The 27,020-nt window shown below is 40.8% G+C and overlaps 1 protein-coding gene across 2 annotated transcripts; it reads left to right on the top strand.

The window, feature by feature from the left end:
- Positions 1–235: 235 nt before the first annotated feature.
- Positions 236–26,762, top strand: SLC7A7 (solute carrier family 7 member 7). 2 transcript variants are annotated; one of them, XM_075277110.1, is made up of 10 exons: positions 236–285; positions 10,385–10,928; positions 13,388–13,513; positions 17,135–17,279; positions 20,236–20,359; positions 21,023–21,126; positions 22,785–22,881; positions 24,259–24,408; positions 25,031–25,214; positions 26,184–26,762. In XM_075277110.1, exons 2-10 carry the CDS (start codon positions 10,424–10,426, stop codon positions 26,276–26,278), a joined length of 1,530 nt encoding a protein of 509 aa, XP_075133211.1. In that variant the 5' UTR covers positions 236–285; positions 10,385–10,423; the 3' UTR covers positions 26,279–26,762. The 2 variants fall into 2 exon arrangements, with proteins under 2 accessions (XP_075133211.1, XP_075133200.1); XM_075277099.1 differs by lacking the exon at positions 236–285 and adding an exon at positions 4,642–4,963.
- The last annotated feature ends 258 nt before the right edge of the window (positions 26,763–27,020 follow it).

The raw sequence follows: 27,020 nt of genomic DNA, 5'->3' as shown, positions 1-27,020 counted from the left end.
CAGTCAGCTGCACACACTGAGGACTTTAGGCGACAATGTTAAAGCTCTGCTCTGTCTTCCTGTGGTTGCTAGGACAGCCCTGTTTACTCAGCACATCATTATTAATTCACAGACCATCCCACAAACAATGGCTTTCTACCTAGTAGAAGTCCTATTCTTTTTAGTTACATCCTCCTTACGTAGAAAAACTTCTTGTTTTTCATACTATATAGGACTGCCCACATCTGAGACTTAGATATGACAGCTCCCAGACAACAAAGAATGTAGAAGCTGGAAACAGGTAGGGTAAGTACGGATCTGTAATATGTAATAGAAGGACAAGGCCAATCCTATGTGCTTTCATATACAGTGTCGTGCCGTTTCATTCTAGCCTCTGTCTCTAATGACTTTAAGACTGTAAGCTCTGTGGACTATGAACCCTCCTTTGTTTTCAGCCAGGGTGTTAAAGGGGCACTACAACCACATATTAGTGTTAGACTGGTCAGGGGATCCTGTCATTTCTGGCTAGTAACCCCAATGATTTATGTATGTGGAGTCCTGTAGGCATTATCTACAGTAAGAGGGGCAATGTTTCTAGACATGGTTACATTTGTGTAGATAATGTATAGCCACAACATATGCAGGGTCACAGATGTCTACTCAACTCTTCTATAGAAATTAACAGGCATATTTGTCAGAGCCTAACATGTACTTTAATGGGCAGTATGGGAGGGATAACTGCTATCTTATGTGTAGGTCTTATCCTATCAGTTGTACCATTGAATTCAATGTATTGTTCCCTTGATGTGCTGACAGCAGTGTTCTTCAGTTCCAGGAACATGTATTAGTGGGAATGGTGTTAGTCACTCTACTCTGTTACTTTTATCATTAGTGTTAGTCGCTCTATTATATTACTTTTATCATTAGTGTTAGTCGCTCTATTATATTACTTTTATCATTAGTGTTAGTCGCTCTATTATATTACTTTATTATTAGTAATACATATATATATATATATATATATATATTATTTATATAGACTTTGTTGGGTTCAAATACAAACAAGAAAGATACATTACAAAGAAATAGTCATTTTACACAATGGGATTGAGGGCCCTGCTCACAAGAGCTTACAATCTATGAGGTAGAGGGGGTGACACAAGAGGTAGCAGGGGTGACATAGGAGGTAGCAATGCTTATACAGTGTTCCAGCCGTTTGTGATAGAGGTTACTGTCATTACACATATACAAAGCTGTATGAGTCCTGTCCTTTAATGTGCAGATGTTGCCTGGACATATGAAGTTAGTATGAAACGGCATCATATCCTGTAGGGTAATGTGGGAACGTGATCAGAGGAGGATTTGTTTTAGGGATTCTAACTATGAAAGGGTTTACATTAGGAAATATAATAGGCCTGTCTGAAATAATATGTCTTTAGTTTGTGCTTGAAGCTGTAGAAATTGGGAGTTAATCTGATTGTTTGAGGTAGAGCATTTCAGAGAACTGGGGCAACTCGGGATAAGTCTTGGATAGGGGAGTGGGAGGATTTGATAATGGAGGATGTTAGTCTTAGGTCATTGACTAAACGGAGAGCACGGGTTGGGCAATAGACAGAGATGAAGGAGAAAATGTAGGGAGGTGCAGCATTATGGAGAGCCTGACTTTTATCATTAATGTTAGTAGCTTTATTCTTTTACTTTTATCATTAGTGTTAGTCGCACTATTCTGTTACTATTATCATGAATGTTAGTTGCTCTATTCCGTTACTTTTACCATTACTCGCTCTATTCTGTTACTTTTACCATTAGTTGCTCTATTCTGTTACTTTTACCATTAGTCGCTCTATTCTGTTACTTTTACTATTAGTCGCTCTATTCTGTTACTTTTACCATTAGTCGCTCTATTCTGTTACTTTTACCATTAGTCGCTCTATTCTGTTACTTTTACTATTAGTCGCTCTATTCTGTTACTTTTACCATTAGTCGCTCTATTCTGTTACTTTAATCATTAGTCGCTGTATTCTGTTACTTTTACCATTAGTCGCTGTATTCTGTTACTTTTACTATTAGTCGCTCTATTCTGTTACTTTTACCATTAGTCGCTCTATTCTGTTACTTTTACCATTAGTCGCTCTATTCTGTTACTTTTACCATTAGTCGCTCTATTCTGTTACTTTTACCATTAGTCGCTCTATTCTGTTACTTTTACCATTAGTCGCTCTATTCTGTTACTTTTACCATTAGTCGCTCTATTCTGTTACTTTTACCATTAGTCGCTCTATTCTGTTACTTTTACCATTAGTCGCTTTATTCTGTTACTTTTACCATTAGCCGCTCTATTCTGTTACTTTTACCATTAGCCGCTCTATTCTGTTACTTTTACCATTAGTCGCTCTATTCTGTTACTTTTACCATTAGTCGCTCTATTCTGTTACTTTTACCATTAATCGCTTTATTCTGTTACTTTTACCATTAGCCGCTCTATTCTGTTACTTTTACCATTAGTCGCTCTATTCTGTTACTTTTACCATTAGTCGCTCTATTCTGTTACTTTTACCATTAGTCGTTCTATTCTGTTACTTTTACCATTAGTCGCTCTATTCTGTTACTTTTACCATTAGTCGCTCTATTCTGTTACTTTTACCATTAGTCGCTCTATTCTGTTACTTTTACCATTAGTCGCTCTATTCTGTTACTTTTACCATTAGTCGCTCTATTCTGTTACTTTTACTATTAGTCGCTCTATTCTGTTACTTTTACCATTAGTCGCTCTATTCTGTTACTTTTACCATTAGTCGCTCTATTCTGTTATTTTTACCATTAGTCGCTCTATTCTGTTACTTTTACCATTAGTCGCTCTATTCTGTTACTTTTACCATTAGTCGCTCTATTCTGTTACTTTTACCATTAGTCGCTCTATTCTGTTACTTTTACCATTAGTCGCTTTATTCTGTTACTTTTACCATTAGCCGCTCTATTCTGTTACTTTTACCATTAGCCGCTCTATTCTGTTACTTTTACCATTAGTCGCTCTATTCTGTTACTTTTACCATTAGTCGCTCTATTCTGTTACTTTTACCATTAGTCGCTTTATTCTGTTACTTTTACCATTAGCCGCTCTATTCTGTTACTTTTACCATTAGTCGCTCTATTCTGTTACTTTTACCATTAGTCGCTCTATTCTGTTACTTTTACCATTAGTCGTTCTATTCTGTTACTTTTACCATTAGTCGCTCTATTCTGTTACTTTTACCATTAGTCGCTCTATTCTGTTACTTTTACCATTAGTCGCTCTATTCTGTTACTTTTACCATTAGTCGCTCTATTCTGTTACTTTTACCATTAGTTGCTCTATTCTGTTACTTTTACTATTAGTCGCTCTATTCTGTTACTTTTACCATTAGTCGCTCTATTCTGTTACTTTTACTATTAGTCGCTCTATTCTGTTACTTTTACCATTAGTCGCTCTATTCTGTTGCTTTTACCATTAGTCGCTCTATTCTGTTACTTTTACCATTAGTCGCTCTATTCTGTTACTTTTACCATTAGTCGCTCTATTCTGTTACTTTTACTATTAGTCGCTCTATTCTATTACTTTAATCATTAGTCGCTGTATTCTGTTACTTTTACCATTAGTCGCTGTATTCTGTTACTTTTACCATTAGTCGCTCTATTCTGTTACTTTTAACATTAGTCGCTCTATTCTGTTACTTTTACCATTAGTCGCTCTATTCTGTTACTTTTACCATTAGTCGCTCTATTCTGTTACTTTTACTATTAGTCGCTCTATTCTGTTACTTTTACCATTAGTCGCTCTATTCTGTTACTTTTACCATTAGCCGCTCTATTCTGTTACTTTTACCATTAGTCGCTCTATTCTGTTACTTTTACCATTAGTCGCTCTATTCTGTTACTTTTACCATTAGTCGCTCTATTCTGTTACTTTTACCATTAGTCGCTCTATTCTGTTACTTTTACCATTAGTCGCTCTATTCTGTTACTTTTACCATTAGTCGCTCTATTCTGTTACTTTTACCATTACTCGCTCTATTCTGTTACTTTTAACATTAGTTGCTCTATTCTGTTACTTTTACTATTAGTCGCTCTATTCTGTTACTTTTACCATTAGTCGCTCTATTCTGTTACTTTTACCATTAGTCGCTCTATTCTGTTACTTTTACCATTAGTCACTCTATTCTGTTACTTTTACCATTAGTCGCTCTATTCTGTTTCTATTTTAAGATGCCGCATGTACGTTTATTGTTCCTTTCATCATATCGACCCACTGATTGCTATTGCTGGTTGTAATATCTGCAGCACATGACATATTGCTTGCATTTTGTGTAGATTTACTTTTGGACATAATAAAACATATAACTTTGCATCTTTTGAGGCATTATCTCTAAAGCGGAAATTGCAGAGTTTCGCATAATCCGGACAGGTCTCCCTGACTTGTAGTGCTGAGCCCCTGTTAGTGTAGTAGTCATGTCCTGCATATGGCAGTAGTATTTTCCATAGACTCCTGACGTTATAGGGCTGCATTCTCTAGCAGATTTGCTGTTAATATAGCCCAGCCTCATGGGATAAGAGGCTTTCCCAGGCTGAAGCAGAGGGCAGGGCACTGGATGGAGTCTGTAAACCCCCCATCTATATACAGGCTGTGGGATGCTGGGCTCCAGGGGTCGTTGTGAAGCAGCATCCCCCCACCCCCCGCCACTTTCTCCCTGAGCAGTGTCCCTCACCTTCCTCTCTTGGGTGCTCTCTGCCCCTCCTGACACTCTCCGTCCACCTCCCCCCGCTGATAAGAAATGCTTTCTCCACAACTCTCAGAATTCGCTGAGTGATCTTGTCTTCTTTCGAAATCCTGTTGTTTCTGTACCTTGCACCTTCCCTCCCGGCTCCTGCTGTTAAACGGGTTGTCCTCTTCTACTCAGCCTCTTCAGTCTCAGGAGCGGCCGAGGGCAGCAGAAGGCGTCTAGGAGCTGTGAGTGTGAGCCGACCCCCACCATCTTATCATGACTAGGCATATTCCCCTGCTGCACCCCCACATCACCTGCCATACACACACTGTAGGTACCGCTCATGTTACACCGATCCCTCTGCTCCCTGTCACCCCCACTTCACCACACAGAGACATTATAGGTACCGCTCATGTTACACCTGTTCCTCTGCTCCGTCACCCCTACATTAACTCACACACACTATAGGTACCGCTCATGTTACAGCTGAGCTAACCCACTGCCTCCCTGTCACCCCTACATCACCTACATACACTAAAGGCACATGTTACACCTGAGCTACTGCCTCCATGTCACCCCTACTTCACTTCACATACACACACTATATGTACCCCTCATATTACACCTGAGCTACTGCCTCCATGTCACCCCTACTTCACCTCACATGCACACACTATATGTACCCCTCAAATTACACCTAACCCACTGCCTCCATGTCACCCCTACTTCACCTCACATACACACAGTGCAAGGTACCCCTCATATTACACCTAATCCCCTGCCTCCATTTCACCCCTACTTCACCTCACATACACACACTATATGTACCCCTTATATTACACCTGAGCTACTGCCTTCATGTCACCCCTACTTCACCTCACATACACACACAGTGCAAAGTACCCCTCATATTACACCAAACCCACTGCCTTCATGTCACCCCTACTTCACCTCACATACACACACTATATGTACCCCTTATATTACACCTGAGCTACTGCCTTCATGTCACCCCTACTTCACCTCACATACACACACAGTGCAAAGTACCCCTCATATTACACCAAACCCACTGCCTTCATGTCACCCCTACTTCACCTCACATACACACACTATATGTAACCGCCCTTGTAACACCTATACATACACATACCTTGCCAGCATTACATACACACACACACTACAGGTGCCCCTCATATCACACTTAAGCCACTACCTCCTTATACACAGTACAGGGTCACTCATTGTAATACACATACACAGCTCCCCCTCCCCAAATACCCGTTATCACTACATCAGTCGCTATTGTCTCATGGTCTCTATAGTCAGCGCAGGTGCCCCTCATCTTATGTATACACACTTGTATACCTGCATTCCCCACGTTTGCCCCACTGACCGCTTGTTAATGTCACCTCAACATTACCAAACTCAGACTTTATTAACCCCTCACATTACACAGTTATACGTACCAATAGACCTTTACTAGTGCATCCCAGTTGTCGACCTAACAGCACCCTTGTATTACACATATATATATATATATATATATATATATATATATATATATACACACGCACAGTTCTAGTCATGACTAGACATATCACTGTCACCCTAACATCACCACAGTCTATGTGCTCCTTGTATTCATTAATGTACCCATAAGCCCCCTACCTTCCCTTTGAATACTAGACCTACGCCTTTGACCCTTGTCACCTCATTATCACCATATACAATGTTTCCCCACACTATCCCATCCTCTGCGGATGGCTATACATATTCCAATGACCCTGTCACCTCAGCATCACTATGTCTAGTTGTTGTACCCCCATATTACACATACACTCATTTTTATACCTACACCAAAGGCTTGTGCTTACAAAGGATATTTTGGTACACTGAGCATATTATATATTTATGTCATTGCCTCATGTGTAGTAACATTGTATAGATTGCAGGTTATGTCCAGACTAGTTGTTACAGAGGTATAAGAACAGCCAGATTAGGTGTAAATGCAGTGTATCACTGGATCTATGGGATCTTATCACTATGATCGTAGCTGGGAGCAAATTGGATCAGATCCTCCATTCTGAGGCATAGCAAGTGTTGGTTTTGGTAATCCTGGAAATGGTAATGTGACAAAATATACCTTTATGTAACTAGCCAAGCGCAATGTACCGTGTGGGATGTGAGTCAGTGGGATAAACTACCATTTCTATAATCATTGATAGGAGTGTTATTGAGCTCAGGAGTTTATTCAGGAAGTGGAGCAGGTGACTGGTAGTGGATATGGAGGGGAGGGGGGTACATAGTGTTACAGTGGATTCAGCATTGATTAGTACTAGGGGCAGTGCCAGGGTTACAGCTCCTCCGCCGGCCACTGCATAGATGTGTTGTTTATAACTCAGGGAATGCTTATCAGGACATTGCTGTCTTACTGTGTATTAATGACTAACTTTCTAGAATTCCATTTGCTTATCATTGACTTAAGGGTAAAGCTGCTGGTTCAGGTCTCTTTTATCAGGCAAGCAGTAAACACATTATTAGCTCCATAGATGTGAAAGTTCTGTCACATTAATATGGACGCTATAAATGGATGGATGCCTGCCTTGGCGTCAGTGACCATCAATATTGCTTAATGGATGAGGGCGGTCATCCAATCCACCAATCCAGCCACTTTTTTACATTCCACTGTGTTTAGTTGCAGGGGCCGTGGTTGTGGATTCCATTCATTGTCTGATCAATTACACATAGCGATTATCAATTACAGTTAGCGGTGAAGCCCAGTGCAAATGAATAGACGTGCCATTAAAGTGTTACAGATGAAGAAGATCTGACATGGGCATAGCTGGGGGGGGAGGGGGGGCTGGACACATGCCTTGGGTGCATAATGCCAGAGGGAGGAGGATAAGTCACCAACTAAGAGGAAGATGAGACTCTACGGACTGTTATACCCCAAACCACCTGCCCCACCCCACCTCCCCATATAGCAGTCGCCAACTAAGAGGAAGTTGAGTCTCCATGGACTGTTATACCCCAAATCAGCAACCCCACCCCCACCCCCCATACTCTCCCCCTCGACTCCAACTCCCCCCCCCCCCCCCCCACACACACACACACTTTACTAGCTTTGGCAATGCCAGATATCCATTCGGACGTGCCAATAAAGCCTATTTGATTTGATTTGAGGGAGACACTAACAAGAATACTGTATCCATGCTCAGTAAGGATGAATGCACACACAAGAGGTGTGGATACTATTGTTACCATAACATTGGATAGCATGCTGCTTTTGGCAGGCTGTCCCTGCAGTTTAGAAGTACAATGAGAATTTCCATCAGTGCTGATGTAGGTGCTTATTGGTGTTATGAGCCCCCTAGGCAGTAAGTAGTGAAATGGGTTCATTACACACTGCTCTGCTTCCCCCTCCCTCTCTGCAGCTGGGACTGGGTGCTGACATTACATGACAAGGAAGCAGAGAAGAAGAAAAGAGCTGAGTGGTGACTAATGAATCCAGATCACCCCTCACGTCTTGTGTGTGGTGGCTTTAAGGGGGTATTATACTGTATGAACGCTCTGAAGGGGCTATTTTCATATGTGTAGGGCAATGAGAGGGCAATTATACTGAGCGTGGGAGTACCGAGGAAGTATTATAGTGTGTATGGGGGTACTAAGGGTACATCATGTTGTGGGGGCGAAAAGACGACATTATAACGTGAGGGGCATTAAGGAATCTTACTTGTCAATTGTCCCAGAACATTTAGGAAGGCCCCAGAAAAAGAGGTGACCTTCTGGAGTCTGAGAAGTATAAGTAAATCTCCCAGTCCTGGTGGAATTCTCACACATCCGCTGGGTTAATGGTCATTTCATATGTAATAAGGCATATTATGTGCCAGTCAGAGAATGACAGGCATTTTACATGTCTGCTTCACAAAAAGAGGCCAAGCATTGACAAACATGTCAAATAGGGGCAGTGCTCATCCCCCAAATGCAGGACCTATCATATGATGGACATCATGAGAGGAGACCCATGCCCCCCTAACATAACCTACTTCCATGGTAGGGGTCAGTAATGGGGGCAATATACTGTGTGGAGATCAGTATAGGGGGAAATATACTGTGTAGGAACCAGTAAAGGGGGGGTTATACTGTGCATGGAGACAAAAAGTGGAGACCTGTAAAGAGGATACTATATTGTGAGGGAGCCAGTAAAGGGATAATATAGTGTGGAGGTTAGTAAAGGAGGCATTATACTGGGCCAAGCTGAGTGTGTATGTGTATGGGGTTGCTGGGCAAGAAACAATAGCTATCTGCTGGCAGCTATTTTATGTGCATGGCCAGCTTTACCCCTACTCTATGTGAAAATAACTTGAAAACAATAATATGCACATAAAATAAAGATATCTGACTATAAAGGAGCTTGGGACCAGGAGTGGTGGGTGGTAAGTGCTATAGATAAAAGGATAATGGGTTGTAGATTATCTCTTCTATTGGTATGACATTATACAGCTTCTCCTAAGCCATTAGATAAGGGCCTTTGGCATTCTGGACACTGCAGATTGTAGTCCTAGACTCCTTACTTGGAGAAACACAAATATCAATTTCATTACATTTTATCAGTCTTGTAATATGGATCTCTGGGTAATATTACAGCACACAGATTTTAAGCTTATTTGGGGCTGACTAACTTGTCTGATAAAATGGAAACCTATTAGTGTACTCTAGGGATATATGTACACCATTAAAAGCACATTCATGAGAAGGATAATAAATAATATATGCTTATAATGACTGCATTTCAAGGAAAAAGAAACCATTACACAGAAATAATCCCAGTATAGGGGTGAAAATAAATAGTGTAAAATACAATAGTTGACTAGTCTAGTCTAGAAGCAAGCCTTTTCCCTGCTCACTATCTAGGTGGCTGAAACATATGAGGCGGGGAGGGGGATGGGGGGGGGGTCTGTGCTAGCGTTTCTATCTACCATATGAAGCTGTACTGTACATTGCTATGTAAAGCCTAGTGGCCAATGAAAAAAAAATTGAGCCTAAAATGCTACTTGTTTCAAATTATTAAAGGTTTTAATAGGTTCCTTAAGACTGATGGACTATGCTTAGGATAGGTTATGAGTATTATATTGGGTACATCTGGTAGTAGCTGGACATGATATCACAGGTCAGTAGCATTCACTAGAATGGGACAAAACTGTAGTAATCTAACACCAGACAAACAGTTCATTGGTGGGGGTGTTGGATCCCAGCCATTCTTATAGTGATGTCCCCTCCCACACTTGAAAGACATACAGATAGGGAAAATAGATTGTCAGTGTTGGTGATATCTCTGTAAAGGCGCTGTGGAATATGGTGGGGCTATAGAAGTAAGCAAAATAATAATAATAATAATAATAATAATATCCAGAAAACCACTTTAAACATTATCTTATTTAATAGTGTTACATTAGGTTTTAACATTATTGAGACAGAAAACATGTCTAACCATATTGTTATTGCCATTTATATGCACCAGTCTGTAGCACTTCTTGTTATTATCACTGGTATGTTCAGAGTTAACAATATGTAGCCAGCACCGAAGAGGTAAATTCCTGGGCTGTAACATTTTGATGTGTATAGCTATTTCACTCACCCTCTGACCTCTTCTATTCCCCTAGCTGGACATGCTGTTGTGCTGCTGACTCTTTCATTCCACCATGGGTACCTCCACCAAATACACACCGGCTTCAACAGATGAGCCAACTCCTAATGGAAAAAATGGAACTGCAACCGACTCCGGCTCCCAGGAATCCATGAAGCTCAAGAAAGAAATCTCATTGCTAAATGGGGTTTCTCTGATTGTGGGCAATATGATCGGCTCTGGGATCTTTGTGTCACCAAAAGGGGTCTTGATATATAGTGCTTCATATGGTCTGTCACTTGTGATCTGGGCAGTTGGAGGAGTGTTTTCCATATTTGGTGCCTTATGTTATGCAGAATTAGGCACAACCATTACCAAGTCAGGAGCAAGCTATGCCTACATCCTGGAGGCGTTTGGTGGCTTTATTGCCTTTATTAGGCTGTGGACTTCTCTATTAATTATTGAGCCGACTAGCCAAGCTGTCATTGCTATTACTTTCTCCAACTACATGGTGCAACCTATCTTCCCATCATGTGAGTCTCCCTACTCTGCCAACAGACTCATAGCAGCAGCGTGCATAGGTAAGACTAAAATGGTGTCAGTCAAGCAGTTTCTGATTTATTATATGTTAAAGCCTTTTTGGCCTACAACGTGACTGTCACCTCTGTATATGTGTAACACTGCTGTGCACATTAGGGTATGTCCTCCTGTGAACACTATTTTGCAGTTTATCTAGAAATAAAATCTATATGTATGATGCGTACTATTATAAGTACATTTTGAGTTCTTTTCATGTAATGATCCCGAGATCTAGCCTGTTATATCCGAGAGCTGTATTCACAACTCTGCAGAATGTTAATGGATACAGACAATGAAATGTAAAGACTGCACTTTCCAACCAATACCACATTGAAGCAGGTAATTCCATACCATTTCAGATCTGTAGCCTGCAGAAATGTGAATGCACTTTTGGATTATAATCCAGAATCAGTTCAAAACAATGCTGATTCTATATGTAAACTGTAACATATGTTCAGGTTGGGCATACTGACCCATCTTTTCCCCAAAATCTTCTATTGAGGTAAGTCGTCTCTCCTCCATAAAGTATATGTGCATGTAATGTTCTCCTCAAACCTTGTGCATTAAGAAATGTTTATTTTTTTGTTAAAAATTGGCTTGTACGGTTGGAAGTTTGTACAGATAATAGTAAGAGCTGAAAAGGTCTTTGAAACAGATGTACACTGTGTAAATGTTTTTCTGGTTTAATAGAACCAACCCATTAAAAAAGCCTTCTATAACTGATAACAGAGAATAATAGACTGCAAACTAAGTGAATAGTACAAGTTTCTGTAATAGTCACTGATTGTGTCATTTGTGAAAGTCATGTGCCAGAGCCATATGGAAATGAAAGTGTATATGTGTGTTTATGCTGACCCATACTGTTTATGGGAAGGAGCCTTATGCGGTGGTGAATTTTTTCGTAGTACTTCCCTTGTTTCTGCTTTCCCGTCTGCTGGCCTTCGCTTATTTTTGTTTTTTGAAATGCAATGTCCCCGGTCTGTATGTATGTTACAGGATGTGGTACACAAGGAAGGGGATCTTCTGCTGACAGCAGCAGGATGGTCTCATGATCAGCGTGTACAATACATCCTCACTGATGTCAGAAAATCTGCCAAATCTCTGTCTACAAAGAGAGAAGTTCAGGCCGCTGGGAGCATGACTAATGTTCACAATAGCAGACTGACAATGTAGAAATACTCCACAATTCTGATGACATTGCAGGATGGAGCGCATTATTAGGGTTAGCCAAGACCTATGTTAAATAACAGTGCATGTTACTTTGAGGTCCTTGAGAAGAGGGACAACTGTATGGTCAGATCGTGCTTTTATATGCTTTCAAGTCAGTCAGTATTTGTTTAACTTCCATTTACATGTGGCAAATATTATGAGTAATACCAATGTTCATCCTCATACCGTTTGCAGTCATGGGCAGCAAATTCCCTGTTTATACAAGATGTGCTGCCAAGAAAAGGTGATTTGATGTGTCCACATAAAAGATGTCATTTCCTACACTATTACTGTGTGTGTTTAGACAGGGCAAGGATTGGGAATGGACATTAGTACAAATATTCATTTAGCCAATCCATGCCTGTGCCGAAGCCCTTTACACACACACACTTCACTTGTCTTTATGACAGAGCTGTGTACATTGGTCCACATTTTCTAATAGTTAGACAGTGTAAACTTAAGACAGATTTATTACAATGGCTAGTGCTGAATGATAAGTGTGGCGTTTCTTTAGACTGACTAGTCTTACTTTAGTCAGTCTAAAGTAAAGTTTAGTAAGTTATGCCCCCTTTTCACCTAAGTCATGCGGCTTATTGAGTTAATTAAAAAAAGTCTAAATCTAGATGTGCCATTGAGCACCTCAATGTGCCTGTTTTAGTTGCGCATTCAGGCACTGCTAGTATATCTATGTGGACATTTCTCTCTATAACCGACGCATCCTACATAGATATTAATAAGCAAATAAGACCTTCGTGGTGGAAAAAAATAGGAACTTGCTCTAGCACCACCTTTTGGAACATAGCTCCCTATAAATAAATGCCTGATATGATCTGGGAATGAAGCCAAACCAATATAACACCTTCCAGCACAGCATGCATTGTCTAATAAGATATAGTGCACCACAAGGTAGCCCAAAAAGCCAATAGTCTTCCTAAAGAGACAAAGTACCCCTTCTGACATAGATATTAATGTGTGTCATGGAGTTAGTTGTGTAAGTCATCAGTGGTACAAGAAAGCACATGGTACCAAATAGCCCAATATTTAGATTGAATTTATTTTTAAAAAATTATATTACAGAAATATTTTTCAGTTATTTGCAATATATTTAAAAGTTGTGTTATGTTCTGTCTCAGTCATATCCAGCCAATAAAGGTAAATGTGATAGCTGTATATCTTACCGTAAATGAGCCATAAGTTTTACTGTATTAATACTTCATTACTCGATTTGTTACTCTCTTTTTTTCCTCTCTAGCACTGCTCACCTTTGTGAACTGCGCATACGTGAAATGGGGCACACGGGTCCAGGATCTCTTTACTTATGCCAAAGTACTAGCTCTCATCGCTGTCATCATTGCCGGAATTGTGAAAATCTGTCAAGGTAAGGCTACTAAAGAAACTGACCAAAGGTTATTGTGTCAAGCAGATCCACATGTGGCGAATATGAAACATATCCAGAGTTAGCTCAATAACTTGGATTGGATTGTTATCGCACGCACAGGAAAAAAGTCATATGAAGCCCTTTCTAATGGTATTCATTAAAAGCACATTAGGTGGATTTATAGAAACCACCATTTTACCCTGCTCTGGTAGTGAATACATCTAATTTATTACACTTCGTCATAAATTAGGCGCATCCTCCGGGTATCTGCACCTAGTTTCAGTTCTACACCAGCTTTTTTTTGGTGTACATTTCAGTCATCACTTATGTTACAAAACATCCATAAATGATGATAAATCTGTTGAGGCCCCTCTCCTGTCATACCCCTTTTCATAAAGTGCTGAGAGTGGTGTAAAAATGGCAGTTGTGACATTTATTGTGAATTTTTCAATGTCAAAAATTGCCATAGGCCCATAATAAATCTGCTCATTTGTTAAAATAACCCCTGACCCAAATCTTGACACATCACCCGATGGTCCTCTAGGCCATGCTTTCTGCCCAGCTGCTTCTCACTGGTGACCTACAGCAGGGCCCCTACAGTCATGGACCCATAATATTGCCTTGACATTAGCTGATAAGCAATGATTCATATGGTTTCATGCATCGTTAAACCATATACAGCCCAGAATCCTCTATCCCTTATCTTTGAGGCTGGGGTTACAATGACCTTTATTATGCCTTGTACGTAAGTTTTCTGAAGTTTTTAAAACTCTGCATTGCCTTTGCCACTTTCCCAAAAAGGGGGTGTGCTGGGTACCCTGCCAGATTTATCATAATTTATCATATATTCATTTGTCATCAGAAATCTGGTGTAAATGATGCAGGGAATATATGCCAGCTACAAATACATTTCTCCCCAGGTGCAAGCACAGCATATATGAGGAGTAACCTCAGCTTGGTCTGGGGCTATGAAGACTGGCATGAGTATTGCCATTCTTTATGTCTGCCCCAGAGTGTGTGTTTTTTTTATTTATTTTTTTTTTATTTTACTTACAGGGTTCCAATTGTTATTTTTAAAGCATACAAAGGCTTAAAATAACCAAAACTATAGATTGACTTATCCATTCAGCTAGGGATCCAGTGGAAAGTCTCTATTTTGGGTCCTCAGTCTTCCTGATGGCTGGCCTGCACAGCAGCATGTCAGTCACTGAGCATTGATCAGCTTTAAGCCACTGATGTACTTGTGTGCAGGCAGATTGTAAGCAAAGGCCAGAGACCTGAATGGAGACTCTTTGCTGGATTACTGGCTGAACAGACAGATCATTTTGTAGTATTTGTTATTTTAAGTCACCGCATTCTGTTAAAATAAGAACTGGAACACCTCATTGATAGCAGTTATGAGGAGCAAAATTCTATGACACCTGCAAATCAGAAGTTTTTAAATTAATGTCCATTAGCATACAGGTTAAATAGATAGTTACATGTGTTACTTCTTACTTTAATAACTGCAAGCAGTACGTCATCAGGAAAAACACAACCTGAAAACAAACCTGGCTACCCCTTTTATTTTTAGAACCATGACCTGGCTCAATTAGATTTTGTCTTTTACTAACCTGTAGGCAGAGCTACATGGCAACTTTGTAAGTGAGAGGAGTTAGGGTCAGTGCACAGTGAGTTTTTTGGTGCTGATTTTGACGCTGAATCCGCCTCAAAATCAGCCTACAAATAAAGCCTCCCAATAGAGTTCTGTTGGGAGGCTTTTTTTGGAGGCTGATTTTGAGGCGGATTCAGCGTCAAAATCAGCACCAAAAAACTCAGTGTGCACTGACCTTTAGGGTCCATTCACAAGGAGGAAAATGGTGAGGAATTTAGTGTGGAATTTCAGCACTGAAAAAAAGCCTCCCATTGACTTCAATAGGATCCTTTTTCTGCTACCGTAGCAGCATTGAACTCAATGGGAGGCTTTTTTTCAGCGCTGAAATTCCACACCAAATACCTCACCAATTTCCTCCGTGTGAATGGACCCTTATTCTCAATCCACTCCTGACTTTGGCTCATAAAATTGCAGAACCTTCAGCAATCCTCAGCCTCAAGGGTACTTTGTGCAATTTGCCCATTTTGTCATACTGAACTCAAAGGGTTTGAAGGTCACAAGATTATAGAGCAACAACAACTTAATAACATACGTTTAGATATGGTCAGAATGTCCTCGAGACTATATCCACATTACATTGAATCCTATTAGTCACTGTGAACTATGACCTAATGAGATATAACTACAATCAGCAGTTCTACACTTCATATATACAGTATATGCTGAACACATTTGCTGTACAAATCACACTGAATATCCCCTATAAACGCATTATCTGCAACTCAGAAGACATTCATTTCTAAATATATTACAGTTTATATGTGCAACTTGAATGAAATTAGAAGGTATGTTAAGGCCTCACACATAAACACAATAGGTTTATACAAAAATGGCCTTGAGGCCCATTGCTACCAACCAAATTGTCTGGCTGGAACAGCGCAGACATCTGTACATTTCCTATTCCATTAACAGACTGACAGGAACACAAATTATCCAAATATGAGACAAGGCTGTAATAACATTGCACCGACACTATGAAACAGTAATGTTCCTAGCTATCATATGCCTCAGAATAAATTAGCTGTATCTTCATTCCTGTGCAATAGTGCAGGTAACACCAGCTTTGACTAATTCCTCGTGTGTCTCTGCCATTCCTGCTTTTTTCCTATACAAATTAGCTTATTTTTATCAGGTATTTACAGTCGGTGACATGAGCAGCTCCACACTATCTTGATACAGGTGTATGACTGCATGATCCTAAACTTGCATTTTTGCGGTAGATTTATGTAATTTGTAGGGATTAGTCCGGGACTAGCATTGAAGTTTAGGTTGAAATATGATTCCCGTGTTTTGGATATCTGTGGTGGTCTATGAGATGCAGGAGAAAATGGGAAATATAATTGGTATATTTCCACTCCCTCTTCTTTCCTTCCAGCTATTGTCATTGATGGCCATTTTCTAAAGTTAATACTAAAGAGATTGGGTTAGAAGTGGAGTCAGCTGAACATTTCACCTACATTTATATTAAAAAAACAATGGTGCAGCTGCGCTATTTCCTGAAATGAAAGCCAGGTCCTTATTCTTGCCCTTAGGTTACTTTGCTGTCACCCGTCTGCTTTGTGGGATAAAAATGGGATCACGTTATATTGAAGTAGATGGCTCAATCTGTACGTGTATTACTGACAAACATGTATACTATATTATTTATATTGTAACTCTTTACATGAATGGCCATACCCACTATTGTATTGCACACAATAACATATACACTGGAGGATTGCTATAGCATGAATGGTGCTTTTTTTGTCACCAAAGCTAAAGTCTGAGATGGAAACACAGATGTTTACCTGACCAGACATATGTACTTTATTTCCTCAACCAGAATGCTTATTATAGCACTGATGTGGTTGGCAGTAATATAGTAAATTTTTGCTATTTTCTCGCTTTTATTAAATATTTTGGTATTTAATATTATTTTATATTTGAATACATCACTGGTTCTCATCCTTACTTTCTGTATGTATTAGGTCACACAGCGCATTTTGAAGATGCTTTCGCTGGTTCCTCCACTGACGTAGGACACATTGCTCTTGCCTTGTATTCTGCACTCTTTTCCTACTCTGGATGGGATACTCTCAACTTTGTTACAGAAGAAATTAAGAACCCAGAAAGGTAAAATTGTTAACAGTTAGGGCAGATGCAGAAATCTAAAGGGTTTTTTCTATGTTATAAATTGATGGCAGTCGCTAGGATATTCCATCACTTTACGATCCCTCCAGGATCCTGATGATACTCAAGAATAAATCAATGGTGTGTATGTATCTCTGCAGAGCGAAGCTGCTGGCCGCTCACTTATGAAGGGAACTGAACATTAATGGAGTTGTAGTGACTGGAGCACTACAACTGGGGGAGAGGATGTGAAGGGTCCATAGCACTGAGTCAGTCTCAGTTAATGTCAAAATGAAACACCATCACTTTCTTCAATGGAATTCCCATCTTGAGCATTTAAGTCATTGCTACAGAAAATGCCATAAATATTTAAGAAATACGGGTCTCATCTATGAGAACTGGAAATATCTGAAAAACGGGGGTCCCCTAGCTCTCGTTTCAGAACTGTCAGACCCCTGTATTCCAGCCATTGAAGAGGACCACACCAGCGCAACTTCTTCTGAGAATCGCTGAGCAGGCAGGCCTAGCTATTCTTAGAACTCCCATTGAAGTGAATAGAGAGAATAGAGCATGCATGGACCCCTCTGTTCTCACAATCTGGCCCGATGTGACCTGCACACTTGCACTTGAGAAAAGGCCTGGGTTGGCCCGAAATGCGTCATGCTGTTTTATCTTCCTCAATAAAAATACTCCACATTGGATATTCCAGTTCTTGTATTATTCCATCACCACTGAGCGCAGATCTTCACCCTACCACGAACCTCTGGTTCTTGTTCTCCATGCATTTCTGTTCTCACAATGGCAGTGATAGGGGATAGGAGACCCCCATTCTTGAGATAGAAATACTCCTTTAAATGGAATATGTGTAGGATTAAAAAGATGAAGAATGAAGGGAATGATGAAACCATAACAAATAAATTTGGAGGCTAAGGTAAAGATGCAAGAAAGTGCACAACATAGAAGCAGAATCTTGGATATAGTTGTTTTCACCTAACTATGAAAGACCAGGCTACCGTGGCTCATGATGATATTATGTTTGTATATTATATATTATGCATTTAATAGGAATTATTGCACCACTTCATCATTTTGCTTTCCTATTTGGTTGGGTAAAGTGTAGGCTCCCATGGATGGATGGTAGTTGTAATGATCATATCTGCAATGCCTATACTACAGTTTTATCACAGACAGGAATACACTGTCTACCAATAAGTATTTGGATACCCAGTAAAGTTCTGCGGAGGTGGAGTTATGGTCTGGGGGTGTCTCTCCTGGTATCGACTGGGACCCTTGGTCCCAGTGCATGGTAAACTGAACGTTGATGCCTATTGCACTATTTTAGATAACAGTGTGCTTCCTACATTATGGCAGTTCTATGGGTCGGACCAATGTTACTTGCAGGATGACAACGCCAGCTGTCATGTAGCGAGGTCTACCATGGCTTAGTATCGTGACAATCATGTTAACCGACTGGACTGGCCTGTCCAGAGCCCAGACTTGAACCCTATCGAGCACCTGTGGGACGAGTTGAATCGCCGAACTAAGGGGTACTGCAGCCGTCCAAAATCGGTGAAAGAACTTGCCTGTCTTCTCCAAGCCGAATGGAATAAAATACCACCAGCCGTCATACAAGGCCTTGTGGAAAGCATGACCCGGGGGGCTGAGGCTGTAATTGTCGCTCAGGGAGACTCTACCAAGTATAGCATATGAATAAATGTTATTATCTATTCTACCACAGGTGTCCAAATACTTATTGCTAGACAGTGTATACTTATCTATGTTGTAAAAGTCAGTAGTAAACAGTAGTGATAGCATTTATTCAAATAAAACATAACTAATAAAGTACCGTATTTTACGGACTATAAGGCGCACTGGACTATAAGGCGCATTGCCCATGAGCGCCTTATAGTCCGTCTCGGTTCATATATAAGGCGCACCGGACTATAAGCCGCAGTCCGGTGCGCATTATATGTTATTGAAAGCGGCGGCAGGCAGACTTTGCCAGCGGCCGCTTAACCCCCCGCGTGCCAGCCGCTTCTATTGGAAGCGCTCGGTAGGCGAGGAGGGGCTCTATCAGCAAAATCATGCTGATAGAGCCCAACCGTAAAAGTTAGATTAAACTACCCCCCGTTTTAAAATAAAAGCCTGAAACAGAATGTGAAACTTACTGAGCGGTGCAGGGTGGGCGGGCATTCAGGCCTCCTCTTCCTCCGATGTTCCGTCCTCCTCCTCCGGCGCTCGCTAACTGATAATGGCCTGGGCGTAGCCGTAGTAGAAGCATTATGATATTGCGCATGCGCCCAGGCCATTATCAGCGAGCGCCGGAGGAGAAGGACGGAACATCGGAGGAAGAGGAGGCCTGAATGCCCGCCCGCCCGCCCGCCCTGCACCGCTCGGTAAGTTTCACGTTCTGTTTCAGGCCGGCGTGACAGCAGGGCTGCCGGACACTTCCCATTCATTTCTATGGGAGCCGGCATTCGAGCGCTCCCCATAGAAATGAATGGACTGCTTTTTTCCATTCATTTCTATAGGGAGCGCTCGCATGCCGGCTCCCATAGAAATGAATGGGAAGTGTCTGTCCATTCATTTCTATGGGGAGCGCTCGCATGCCGGCTCCCATAGAAATGAATAGGAAGTGTCCGGCAGCCCTGCTGTAACGCCGGCGTGTACGGCTGTGATACACGCCGGCGTTCCGTAGTGTGAATGCACCCTTACAGTGCCTTTTATGTATGTATGGAAGCGGCACGCAGACTTTGCCGCCGCTTCCATCCATATATAAGGCGCACCGGACTATAAGCCGCACTTACGATTTCTGAGGAAATCGTAGGTTTTTATGTGCGCCTTATAGTCCGGAAAATACGGTAATACCAGCCAAGTGATGGAGATTAGGAACCAGTTACTTCAGAATGAAAAATATTCTAATGACTCCTCATAATATATCATTTTATGTTTCCCACAGGAACCTGCCCCTTGCCATTGGGATCTCCATGCCTATTGTGACTGTCATTTACCTACTCACTAATGTAGCGTACTACACTGTTCTGGACATGCGATCCATACTGGGAAGTGACGCTGTAGCAGTGGTAAATATACAGTATATTCTTTCCATGTACAAGTTCAGATCTAGCATTTCTATAAGGATAGGGCTGATGGATTACAACATGCTAGATATTTTGTTTTTTAAGGCAGATAAAACACTGTGGTTTCTGGTAGCATCTTATTCATCTCTGACTGAGCCGAGTGTGCGTCTGTATGGGGGAGGTAGCTATGTAATGTGTATGGCCGCATAAGTGAAATGTCCATTTGTATTTTCTGCCTTTTGAGAAAGAAGACATTTCATATAATGTATCATTTACTGTATAATGCTGCTTTTTTGGTTCAGAAAGATAATAGGATAAGAAATGAGAACTCTCAGCTTTCTCTAGGTGATTTTGTTGTCAGTAACGGATATTCTCTGTACTGTGTTTTTAATCCACCAACGCCATGTGTACCTGTACACCTCCATTATAGATCTTACCTGAGGAAGGTCTTTCGACCGAAACGTCCTAAATTTTGTGATCTACTGTTTCTTTTTTGTACATATTGTCTCCGATACATGGCGTATATATGACGTATCAACCTATATTGTCATTGTGTGGATTTCACGAATTAAATGTTTTCTGGCACTGTCCTACTGTGTGCGGCAATCTTGCGTGTTTGTAATCCTTGCGTGTTTGTAATCTGATCCTGGATTCATTTTTTCTCAGACCTTTGCAGATCAGATATTTGGAATATTTAACTGGACCATACCTCTAGCAGTAGCACTTTCATGCTTTGGAGGCCTGAATGCTTCAATTCTAGCTGCATCAAGGTAAAAAGTTCTTTTGCACATGTAAATGTAAAACTAATATGATGCTAGGTACACCTTGTCCGCTTAAAAAGCAATTACCTGCGGAATCCCTTGGACCGCTTAGGCTATAATGGGGTGTGCAGGGTTTCCGCCAGTTTTATGCTTAAACTGGAAGAGAGAAAAGTCCTTCTTGTCCACCTTTTCTCTCCATTGATCTGAGATCTGCAGCAGAGACTCCAACACAGATGTGAATCCAGCCTTAGCACTTCCCCATTCACTGTGAAATAAATCCTGTTTAGACTAAGGCCCCACATAGCAAACCACAGCCAAAAATTACTTGCGTTTCCGCCACTGTCTTTTCCACAGTGCTCTTCACAGAAAGTCTTAAGGCTAAAGCACTAAAGTGCTGCGGGAAGAACCGCTGCGTGAACGTATTGCGGTTCTTTCCACAGCGCTTTTAAGAGAAAGTTCAGAGTTTTCCTCTGTGGACTTTCTCTTAACATTATATTTGCGGGAAAGCCGCCGGCGTTTCTGTAGATATAATTGACATGCTGCGATTTGCAAAGCCGCAACGGCTTTGCAAATCGCAGCGTGTCCATGCTGCGATCTTTTCCGCAAAGTGGGGATGGAATTCGCATGAATCCCATCCACTTTGCCTGCACTGTACAACACCGTGATTTTTTCCCGCAGCGTCTCTGCTGCAGGCAAATCGCAGCGTTTCTGGTTCGTGGGGCCCCGGCCTAAAAGTTTTCCTCTGTGGACTTTCTGTCCTTATTATACCTATACGGAAAACACCAACGTTTCAGTAGTTATAACTGACAAGCTGCAACGTTTTTTGACATCTCAGCATTTCCGCTGCGGATATTTTTCTGCAGTGTATGGATGGAATTAGCCAGAATCATGGGTCCTGGCCTTGGGGTGAATTTAAAGGGTTATTCCCATCTCAAGGATTTATGATTGGTGCTTGCAAAAATCCATTTGCTTGCTGCAGAAACAGCACCATTCTGATGAATGGAACTAATTTCAGTTGCAGAAATTTTGGCAACAAATCTGCTGCATGTGAAATCAGTCTTATTTATCTTTGCAGAAACTTTCAGAGGATCTTCTTCTCTGTGCTCGTCTTATTCCTGATTCTGCAGATACTGTAGATTGACATATAGGAGACTGTTGATATCTAATATAATGTGTCAGCACATTCCTTGGTGTTTCTCCCTGATGTTACATGGGGAGATACATAAGTTTGACTGTATGGTGTCATCTATTGCTTTGACTACCACTGTACTTGTGTTTTTTTTTCTTGATAAAATATTTTTTGTGGGGTTTTTTTGTAGATAAAAAATGTCAGGGTCAAGTACAGCTGAGCAGCACTAAAATTTTTTTGACAAGTGAGCTTGCTATGCTATTTGTCTTTGGAAATATGTGAAAGAGCTACAGATTAAGCATTTTGTAAGCTTACACTTTAAGGCTTTTTTAATGTATTTATTTTTTTTACAAAAACATTTTTTATCACTGCTTTAGTTACATAAAAATGATGCTATAATAATCTAGAAAATAGAAAATGATTCAGCTGAGCAGAAAAATATTTAATATTTGCAAGTTTTACAAACGTCTGAAACGTCTTCACACTGATTTTACTTGTTATTTACATAGTGATTTTAGCTGTTGTCTTCAATTTTCAGGCTCTTCTTTGTTGGATCTCGAGAAGGACACCTTCCTGATGCTCTCAGTATGATCCATGTGGAGAGATTCACCCCAATACCAGCCCTGCTGTTTAATGTAAGTATGCAAAAGGACAGAAGATAACCAGTTTTAGCTACAAAAGCTGCAGGAGTTCTGTTCAGTACTACATTCAGTAGGACTGTTATAGGTGTAGACTACCATAACATCAGTTGTTAATAATACAACCAGAAAAAATGATGAGTAACAATTATTGTTATGTCTGTTGCTGTTACTGAAAGAATTTGCCTTATTTGTGACCTATAATAGACTTAAAGAGGGCATATCAGCTCTCCAGACATGTCTTTTAGTAGCATTTGGAGCATCTTTTCATAGAATTCTGCATTGTGCTGTTCTTTACAGTATTTATTCATCATAGAAATGTACCATTAAATTGATGACTGGCTGTTAGTATTTGGGGGATGTGCCCCTTTACAGTATATAGACCTTACTGTACCAGACAGTGTAGGGACACACCAATTTGACAAAAGGAAAAGTTGCATCCAGGAACAGCACAACATGGAGAAAACATGCTTCAAAATTGTAATCCCATGGCAAATGCAAGCATTTCCTTAAACGAACATGTCTGAAGTACTGACAAGTCCTCTTTATCTCGACATCCATTAAATAACTCACTGCTGCTGCTTGGTATTTCCTCTGTTCAGAAGATTGGTCTGGCTGAATAGAAGAAAGTATACACGGTAGGGCTTTTAGTGGCAAGCCCTTAGTGGTTGGTTTATGTCCAGAGCAACTGTCTCTTCCTTCTGCAGAATTGCATTCATCTATGTCTATATGGCTAACTATTCTGCTACTTTAGGTTATGACAATTCTATCCCAAAGAATTCCCTTGCCTTGCAGTAATCAGCTAGTTCTATGGCATGCTCTTTTTAAAATTATTTTTAATACCACATTACTGATTATACAGACTGTTTTGCTGTTTTCTTGAGAGGCAGTTTCTCTCTAACAAAAGAGGAAATACTCTACCTCCCTTCTGCGTCAGAAGACTGTCAACTCCCAGCACTCTCATACTATTGGCAGTCTCCTAATACAGAAAGGAGGGGGAGAATTTCCTACTGTGTCAGAGAGAAAGAAAGAAGCAGCAAAAAAGTCATGTAAGATTAGAAAAGTGATTGCAAAAATCTATCATTTTGAAGCTATTTTTTGCTGCACAGCCCATTTGACTGTTTTACTGAAATAAGTACTGAAGTAATGTAATGGGTTTATCCCAGTAGCAAAAATCATACATAACCCTAGGAAGATAGACATTACTCTCTCTCTCTAATAGATCACATGCACAGCCATTTTCTCATTTCATGGTGAGGTGAAAACAGTGTGTGGTACAATGAGGTGCAGGTTTTTATCCAAATGTAATGACAGAACAATATATACAGTATCTAGCTAGACTTGGAGTGATGTGCTGACTTTTTCTATTTACAGGGTGCCATGGCTCTAGTATACCTCTGTGTAGAAGATATCTTCCAGCTCATAAATTACTACAGTTTCAGCTATTGGCTATTTGTAGGCCTCTCTATTGCTGGTCAGCTTTATTTGCGCTGGAAGGAACCAGACAGACCTCGACCTCTGAAGGTTAGTGTTGCACTTAAAGCAGATCCTATACACAAACACCTTCATATGCTTCATATGTGTTTGTGTATAGGATCTGCTTTAAGTATTCTTCTGTGAGACCTCTGACCTCTGCTTGGTTACGTTGTAGATCTTGGTCACATGACGAGATACCTTGTGGACGTTGTAGATTCTTGTACTGACCTTTGTTCACTGTAACATTTGTGTCAGCCTTAATGTAGCCTTGAAGGCACATAACTACTATTTGCCAGTCTGAATGAGCTGAGCCAAAGGGTATTTCAATATAAGTAAAACCATGGCAAAACCTATATTAAATTTGTCCTGTATAAATATATTGTACCCTAAGGGGGCATACACACGGAGTAACGCCGGGCGTGTATCACAGCCGTACATGCCGGTGTTACGGCAGACTGCCGAACACTTCCCATTCACTTCAATGGGAGCGCTCGTAAACGCCGCTGTTACGAGTGCTCCCATTGAAGTGAATGGGAAGTGTTCGGCAGTCTGCCGTAACGCCGGCGTGTACGGCTGTGATACACGCCCGGTGTTACTCCGTGTGAATGCCCTCTTATATTGTTCTTGAATTGGTACAGGCGTTAGTGACTTTGTTTTTTCTCAATTACAGCTGAGCCTGGTGTATCCAATAATATTTTGTCTATGCACTGTGTTCCTGGTAGCCGTGCCACTGTACAGTGACTTGATCAACTCTCTGATTGGAATAGCCATAGCCCTCTCCGGCGTTCCAGTCTATTTCCTTCTTGTACGTGTTCCAGAGAAAAAGAAACCAAATTGGCTACGTCGATTTGCAGGTATGAATTGTCAGTTTCAAGATCTATTAAACAATTCACTGAGTAGGACATCAATAAGAAATATCATTGAAAACAGACCGCATGTACCTGATAGAAGGTGAAGCACTACATACAGCCATATAGCTAAAGACAACCATGAAAATTAAGTGCAATTTTTGGACAGCATGGTGATGTGGAAAACTATTCAGTTTATCAATTTATTTCTTTATTCTTTTTATGCTGAGAAGGAGTACTTGAGTCAAGTGGGTGGTCCTATCAGTTACTGACAGCTATCTCTGTATGCACAGAGGGGTGACTGCCAATCACTGATAGTAGTGACTACTGGACAGAGAAATAAATGGGTAAGTGACAGGATATATTAAATATTGTTCCAGATCTGCTCAGCTCTTCCTGTTCTATGACATGATGCCTTCAGAATTCACTGAATTTTCATGGTGACAAGTTCCCTTTCATACATTATAGCAAGCAGCATTTTTCTCTCTGCATGTTTTGTGCGGAAACCAAGTGGAAACCACATGGACCCCATTATAGTCTTTGAGGTCCGCATATTTTCCAGGTAACTGCTTTTTAATGCGTATAGGTTTCCATTCAGGCGGCCCCAAGTGGACTCCCCAAACCCAGATGTCAATGGGGCCTAAGGTTTATGGCAACACCCAAAGTACCTGAAGCAGCTATAGCCACATCCATTCCTTGGGCAGCTGATGCTTCCACTTCTATAAGTGAAGGCACTGACCACTTTCAGTTGGATTTACTTTATATGCCATAACCCAAATGAAATTAGTTGGTGCGCTCACTAACAAAGAAGTGAAAGCACCGCCAGCCAGGGCATGGATACAACTATGGCTGTATCAGGCATCTCATGTGCCGACTCTTCACTCTATTGTAATGCATTCTTTGATATAAGTATGGCCAGGGCAGCTTCTTTATTTCATGTACTTGATATTAACACTGCTATGTTTTTTTCTGTAGCGAGTATTACTCAATATACCCAGATCTTATGCTATTCTGTCATCACGGAGATGGATTTAGAAGACGAAGAAAAAGTAGTAGCAAAGTCTGACTGAGAAACATATGATGACACTTGGAAGCTGCTGTATCTTCAGAAACCTCATTTGTCACATAATTTATTTCTTACACTGGATGGACATTATTTTTTTTTGTCCAAAAAAGGCTTCAGTGCCAGGTGGCTGCAGGGCAGTGCTCTGACATGAAGTTATCTGAACAAGTTCTCTCTGGCAGGGGAAGTGTTAATCTTTTTTTTTTCTACTATCATAAAATGTATCTTTTCCTGAAATGGGATGTCAGTAAGTCCCAGGATGGTAGCAGCAATGCAGAAACGCAGGGCTGGCCAACAGTAGTAGTCATTTGTAAGTGAAGTCTGTGTTTTCAGCAGCACTATATGGACCAAACACCTGCCTCCCATATTGGGCAATGTGCCTTACCTGACAGAGGAACTCTCTGGACATTTGCACTGAATGGAAATATATGAAAATTGTCTCTTTGCACAGGGCTGATGGGAACATACTGGAATAAAAATTTGAGAACAAACCTCTAGTTTTGGTGTTTTGATTAGAAATAGAAATCATTGGGGAAATTTACTAAGGGATGTGCTGCAGAAAACTGTTGTACAAGTGCAAATCAGGCTGTGCACCAAACATTGGCCATATTGTCCTTCTACAACCCCATTTACCACTTTATAATGGTCAATGAGTGGAACAGGAATGAAGGCAGGCCGGGATGGCAATGCTTTAACTGATTTACTGGAACTGCACTGAAACTTCCCCCAACTCTGGCACACGGGACCAC

This window comes from Leptodactylus fuscus, chromosome 1 (assembly GCF_031893055.1).
Source record: "Leptodactylus fuscus isolate aLepFus1 chromosome 1, aLepFus1.hap2, whole genome shotgun sequence".
In the NCBI taxonomy this organism is placed as follows: domain Eukaryota; kingdom Metazoa; phylum Chordata; class Amphibia; order Anura; family Leptodactylidae; genus Leptodactylus; species Leptodactylus fuscus.
Note: the sequence above shows the minus strand (reverse complement) of the source record. Positions and strands in the feature narration are given on the sequence as shown.